General features: G+C 36.2%; 1 protein-coding gene across 1 annotated transcript in view; it reads left to right on the top strand.

Annotated features, from left to right (window-relative positions):
• Positions 1-2112: 2112 nt before the first annotated feature.
• The window catches only part of phf11 (PHD finger protein 11), a gene marked incomplete at its 5' end in the record, with an annotated part of 7744 nt that continues 2925 nt past the window's right edge, over positions 2113-6931 (top strand). The window contains 13 exons of the mRNA XM_079254666.1: positions 2113-2136; positions 2183-2292; positions 2413-2441; positions 2542-2615; positions 3034-3052; positions 3128-3198; positions 3291-3313; positions 4481-4554; positions 4644-4714; positions 4854-4873; positions 5044-5078; positions 5155-5219; positions 6324-6459. Of these exons, the coding sequence (XP_079110792.1) occupies positions 2113-2136; positions 2183-2292; positions 2413-2441; positions 2542-2615; positions 3034-3052; positions 3128-3198; positions 3291-3313; positions 4481-4554; positions 4644-4714; positions 4854-4873; positions 5044-5078; positions 5155-5219; positions 6324-6459 (751 nt within the window). The remainder of the gene's footprint in view (positions 2137-2182; positions 2293-2412; positions 2442-2541; positions 2616-3033; positions 3053-3127; positions 3199-3290; positions 3314-4480; positions 4555-4643; positions 4715-4853; positions 4874-5043; positions 5079-5154; positions 5220-6323; positions 6460-6931) is intronic.

Genomic DNA, 6931 nt, shown 5'->3' with positions numbered 1-6931 from the left:
CTTTCGTAATAAACTTCCCATTTTGACATTTCTCAATGCATAGAACAATTAATCTATCAAAAGGACCACTGTTACAGTGAATTGACATTAGTTTGGGTGAAATCTGGTATCTCCGGTATCCTAATTTCCAAAAGAATAGGATTAATGTCAAATGGAGCTCTCCAGTCTCCCCTTATGGGTTCGGTAAAAGAGAGTGAATAAAGTGAATGACTGCAAAGTTACTTCTCTGAAATCCTTGTTTTGTTTTGGGTTTCTGCTTTGAGAACATAAAATTACTTTAAAAAGAACGAGTGTAGACATATATCGTTATCTTAAGTTGTGTACACAGGACTTGCTCTTCTCAAGCTTGAAAAAATTCGAAAAAGGGGGGTAGTAGAATCAACCTGGCAACCCTCGGGAAAGGACGAGCGGGGGTGAAGTGTACTCATATATATATATATATATATATTAACGGCGCAAGAAACCAAGATTTATTTCTGGGTTTGTTTTATTTTTATTTTTATTAAAGATAATGGGAAACGGTCGCAAAGCGTTCTGTTTTCTGTGTCAACGATCAGAAGAGACGAAGATAACAGGAGCTTTATCAACTAAAGAAGAAGTCACGGCTCATCAGGACTGTCTTGTAGGTTTACAGAAGTATACAGATGTTTTGGGGCGCTGTTTTATTTATTTATTTATTTATTTATCTATTCTTAATTTTTAACTAGCAGCAAGACCCAGGGCAGAAAGTAGGAAAGTGTTTCAGTGGTGAAAATATCCGCACTGCGTTGTTTTACAACATAGTTTTAGCTAACTTGCTGCTATGTTAGCCTTGGTAAGCGTTAGCTTAATTTACATCGAAGCTGCAAAAATGAAACTCAATAGAAACTTGTTTGTGGCGAAGACCGGTGGATGGGTGGGGTGTGTGCAGGTCGAGTCAAGCAGCACAGTAAAATGACTTTGTGCTGAGACATGAGCCTCCTTTCTAATCATACTGGATCTAATATTTTTGCTCAACTAAATTTTTAAGCACTGTAGCTTTGATTCATTTGCAGACGACAAAGTTGGCCAACATGATCTTCTGATTAAACTATTAATCACATGAAGCAAAGTTTGGCTGACTTTCCATGTTTCCACCTGATAAGATATCTCTGATAACGCGTTATAAAAACCAAACTTTTTGTCTGACTTGATCATAGTTGCACAACCTCAACTTTGGATTTCATTTTCCTGATCAAATTACAATAAGTTCAATATTTTTTCTCACATTTTGTTGATCAGCTGAACATCTGCTCAGCTTTGGTCTTCATTGATATGGGCTTTGTTTGTGTGTGAGAGAGAAAGCATAATGAGGTGTGTCATTTGACATTTTTGTTATACAGTACCAGTCAAAAGTTTGAACACACTTTTCAATTAAACCCAAGAGGAAAGTGTGTCTAAACTTTTGACTGGCAGTAAATACTTTTGGTGTGTTTAAGCTTGATTTTTTTTTTTTTTTTTTTTTAACATGTATTAATCGTTTTTATTAACAAACAATTATTGTAATTAAATATTGTAAATTATACATATAAATATACTGTTTACACCACTATACATGAAAAAAGCCTGTAGCACTTCATGGAGCGACTTGCGTCCAACTGGACAGTCCACTAGCCCCTTCCTATGATATCCTCTACTGTTTGATTTCATGGTTGTGTGGTTCTCACTCATATGTAAGTGGCTTTGGATAAAAGTGTCTGCTAAATGACTGTAGAATGGAATACATTCTTAAATTTGATTAAATTTTGCAGATACTTTTTTCCAATGTGTCTGCTGAATTAATTAACCCCATCCTAGTTTTGCAGTACTGAAAATGAAGAACACAACCTTGAAATTTGTCAGTGAAAAAGGGTTATTTTTCCCTTCTGTCAGAAAAATGTAACGGCTCATATTTGCATGACTATATTTGAATCCATTAGGATTTTTTTTTTCTTCCTTTTTTTACAGTTATACTCCTCTGGTATATATTCCACGGATTCGCCAGCACAAGATGACCTGTTTGGTTTCTCTGTGGCAGATGTGATGGATGAGGTCAAACGTGGAAGCAGACTGGTAAAGACTTGAAGCTGTCAGATCCTGAATAGGTTTATCGGTATGCTGGAATCAGACCTTCATTCTGTTACTCAATTCTCTGCATTAGATTTGTTACCACTGTAAGAAAAAGGGCGCCACTGTTGGATGTGAAGTTAAACGTTGCAAGAAGTCCTTCCACTATCCTTGTGCAGTACTCTGTGGGGATGTGCCTTTTGTGGATGACCAGAATGGGAAATATGGGTCAGTGTGATATATAGGTTTATGCACATGAAGAATAAGCCAACATTCTTTATAAGGAAAAAAAAGTTCATTAAGAAGAAATTTGCACTATAATATTTGTCTGTGGTTTATATTCAACAGGGTATACTGCTCACACCACTATGAACAGAGTAAGTAAGCACATCTGCATACTCGCTTTCTGTGTTTTCATCTATTTCTTTTCCGGTGAACAATGTAAGATGTGCTAAATTTTGCCTTTTTCATGGCCAGAAAAGGGTGATTGTGTAAATGTCATCAGAAAGCCTCAGTCCTCCAACGGTACCAATGAAGCCGGACCATCCAAGGTTCGATTGACACTAAGAAATTTTTTTCTTGAGAAAACAAATTGTACATTGGGGGGGGGGGGGGGGGGGGGGGGGGGGGGGGGGGCGGAGAAAGAATTTTATGGGACTTTAAAAATGTGACACTGAATATTTTAGGTTGAATGAACTGAGTTTGCCAAAAGTATTCCTAACAAAGTAATGACATCTTTGTCTTTTTTTCATGAGGCACTTTGTTTAACCTGTGAGAAGACAGAAGAGAATATCAGCTTGGAAAGTTTGTCTAATAGTGTTTTTATGTGCGTATTTAACATCCATCTTTCTGTCTAAATCTGTAATGTTAGTTTTTCTACCACTTCTTGCATCGGCATCACACTGTGATGACAGCTGTTGTTTGTCTTTAAGGTTATATTGTGATAAACATGCTCCTTCATCATACAAGAGGAAAATCAGCAATAATGGTAAGTGTTTATCAGCCTTTTTCAAAGGTATTTTTTTTTCATGTATTACATGCTAAACTGTATTCTCATCGGCAGGTGATTCATCAAGACCTGGACCATCTTCGTGGAGCAGCACCTCATCCAGTGTGACTCACTGCTCTTCCAAGGTTTTATTTCCGTTTTACATAAAACTATTTTAATACCTCCTATGCCTTATCAAACTGACTGAGATTGTGATTGTTCCTCTATTGCTTTTCAGAAACAGCTGGATTTTAATGACAAGTAAGTATGAATACTGTGGAGGTTGAGCTATGCTCTATCATTTTTCCTTTTTATTATGTTCTTAGCTTGTAGCACTCTGTTATTATTATCTTATCATCTTGAACTATTTTTATTACTAATATGTTGGAGAACAAATATTGGGTTGTATAAAATGTAATTGGAAGTATGACAAAGACAACATATCAAAACTGACAGGTGGACATTTAATTATTTTTGGAGGAAGCTGAGCTGTTGCAAAAGAAAATACATTTTAAAATTGTTCAAAATTATTTTGAGCATATCAGTGATTGTGACTGGAAATTTAAAGCACATCGCAGAGAGTCTAAAGTGAAGGGTTTTCTGCTTAGTGAAAAGTTTAACCGTTTCACCATCAGAAATCTGGCTGCTGGATACTAATATTGTCACTGCATCCAAAAAATACAAGTAAAAAATGCTTCAAAAGAAGATTAAGAAACTCTGTCTTTTTTTTTTTCCCATTGTGGATCCATAGTAGAATATTCCATGTGCTTAACTGGTGCCCACTGAAATTATAACCTGTAAACTAGGCAGGAAATGCTACAAAGTTGTGCCCAAACAGCTGAAATCATTCATGCAAGAATGTGTAAAGATTTTACTTTCATCAGTACACCTATTGGTCTCTTCTGTTCCATGCATCTGAACCAACATGTCGTTTTTAAGTAATTTTGTTTCTATGAAGATTTCAGGCTCAAACAAGGAAATTTGATCATTTCATTTCTCTTGCAGTTCACTCACCCACCTTTTTTTTCGGAAAAATATCATTTTATTTATGTGCGATGTGTTTGCTTTAAAGTGGAAAAGTAAAATCTGCACACCAGACAATGTTCCTTTGAATATTAATCATGTGATGTTAGAGGCACCAGCTCTTCTTCAGACATAGCTGAACAAGGGCTGAGTAATGCGCTCAAGCATTACTCATGTGGGATATGCATGTTTCCTTCACTTGTTTTGCAGTGTGTTTGATTTCCTACCATATAATCTATCATTTCACTCTTGGAATAACATTTCATTTTTATGATAATTCCTTTTTTTTTTCTTTTTATTGTTCTGTGTAATTTCATCCTTGCCGTTGTTTCATGCAACCCACCTACTTTTTACTTTCTAAAATCTGTTGGACATTTAAAACTTCTGAAACTCTCTTTGTCACAGTGAAGAAGAAGAGCCGCCCATTAAGCGGAAGTATAAACGGGCAAGGAAGATTTCCGAGGATTCTTTGAATCCAGGTTCACCCTGTTTACAAGCAAAGAAGCTGTAACTTTTGTAGTTTTAATTCTTATTCACAAACTGATCCTACTGATCTTCTTTTGGACAGATGACGACAGTTGGAAGTTCCCACTGGAGTCCGATATAGATGACAGTGGAAATTCCTCTACAGAACAGAGAGTGGGTCTAATCTTGGATTTTATTTGTTAGTTTTGTCTTCAGTGACAGTATAAATGTTAGAGGTTGAAGCTGTTTTATAATCTCATATCTGTTTTTCTGTTTCGTTTCATTTTTTATTTGTTTTGTTTTACACTCTCAGCTTGTCCTTCAGCAGCTCAGGTATGGGAATTTTCCTTTTCATTTCGTACTGTAATTGTGCATTTGGAAAGCATGATGTGTATTTGTTTTGTGCTTCTTATTTGCTTTGTGACACTTCAGTATCTAATAAATGTTTAATGGTCATTTATATCACAGTTTTATTTAATTTGATTTTCTGTTTTTCTTCATAGCCAGGAACCTGAGAGTCCCAGTGATTCCCTCGCAGGTAAGCTGTGTGCTCAGTGACTAAAATATTTTACTCTCAGTTTAGTTTTTTCCAAACTCTTCCCGTTTCTTCTCAGGGAATCTGCCAGTCGCTGATATTGAAGACGTAATCAATGATGAAGAAGATATTAACAGTCCGTCAGTAAGTCCTCACAAACACCTCTCGTCATTTTTTTTTTAGCTTCACAGCTACAACATTTTATTATGTCACTGTGATAAATATATGAGCGCCTATTTTATCATTTATTTCTGCAGGAGAATTTGTTAAATATTTTATTGGTCTGCTAATAATATGTCTCTGGTGGAAAACATGTTTTCTCTGTACCACTGATATATGAACAGGACTATAAAAAGTATACGTATTTCTGTTTTAAAGGCCAAGTCCTGGTGATGCTTAAAAAAAATAAAATAAAATAAAATAAATAAAATAAAAAAAAATGAAACCACAATAAATGATTTAAAAACTTTCCCCATTTTTTAATGTGATGTAAAATCTGTGCAATTCAGGTGAAGAAACAAGCAAATCTGTTATTAAAATTAAAACAAAAGAATCAAAAATTTAAAGTGATCTGGCTGGATTAATTTGCACATCTTTATATTGAGACTTTGTGCATTTTTGATTTGATGACAGCATTCAGTCTGCTTCGGTACACAGCATCTGTCTTGCTGTGTACCGAAATAAAAATAAAGTTCAGCTGTTCTAGTAGGATTTTCTGGACATGTACTCAGTTGAAACTGCAGAAAAGGCTGCTTCCAAAGCATCAAACAGATGTAATTGTTGGAAAGCACAAGTCAGTAGAAGAGTGCAATATAATTTCCACAGCATTGTGTGTACAATGTAAGGGAAGACTGTCATTAAATAGCTGAGAAAATATTGGACAACCACGACTTTGCAAAGAACTGGATGTCTTCCCAAAATGAATGAAAAGACCAGATGAATTCTGGGCATGGAGGCTCCCAGAAGGTGTATTGTACGGCATCTCTAAACCCAGACCTGTACATATGTCTGGCACTACATGACAGCTATCTCTGCTGATGATAATTATGTGTGCTGATAGACTGATAGCATTAACTCTTCTTGGGTAGTCTAAGTTCTAGGTCACGTTAAAGATGGGAAAATGTTGTCCAATTTTTTTATGTCACTAAACCCTGACATTTTACCAGGGATGTATACACTTTATATCCACTGTGTGTAGCATTGATAGCAGAGCAGTGTCGTGATCTGAAACGTGTCACTTCTTCTCAGGATACTGAGTCCGAGAGTTTGCTGTCTACTGTAAAGAACTTGAGTGTAGCTCCTGAAGCCTCAGCTCTGACTGCGTCGGCTGCAGAGACCCAATCAATTTCAGTTCAGGTGCAGACAATCAAGAAAGAGTTGGACGGTAAGTTCGCACTTCTCAGCATGTTGACTTGAGTATAGGGAACACGGCAGTGGTGTTTTACTCAATGTTGTTGTTGTCCACTTCGACACATTTCCAAAAGTAAGACAATCTGGGGTTGGGCAGTAGGATAGTTTCATGCGGGTGTATGCAATAGCTTGGGCTTTCTGGTGGACTAAGAGTATTCACAGTTTAGATTTTAAAAACTAAAGTTAATACAAGCTCTTAAAAAACAACAATAAATCAAGATTGAAAACAGAATGTTTGTGGCCTTTGTGTTGAAGTTTTTCCTCTGATTTGTTTGCTGACTTTCTGCTCTTTCCATCATATTGTGGATGCATACAGATACATGCAGCACTCCTCCTAGGAGCCCCATCTGCCTCCTTTGTAAAGACTTCTGGCCTTCTCCACACTTTAGTGCTGTAGTGTAAAAATCCATTAAAAATGTACATGGTAATTTCACAGATCAATTTAT

Source organism: Telmatherina bonti (assembly GCF_933228915.1).
Source record: "Telmatherina bonti genome assembly, chromosome: 15".
NCBI lineage: Eukaryota > Metazoa > Chordata > Actinopteri > Atheriniformes > Telmatherinidae > Telmatherina > Telmatherina bonti.
Note: the sequence above shows the minus strand (reverse complement) of the source record. Positions and strands in the feature narration are given on the sequence as shown.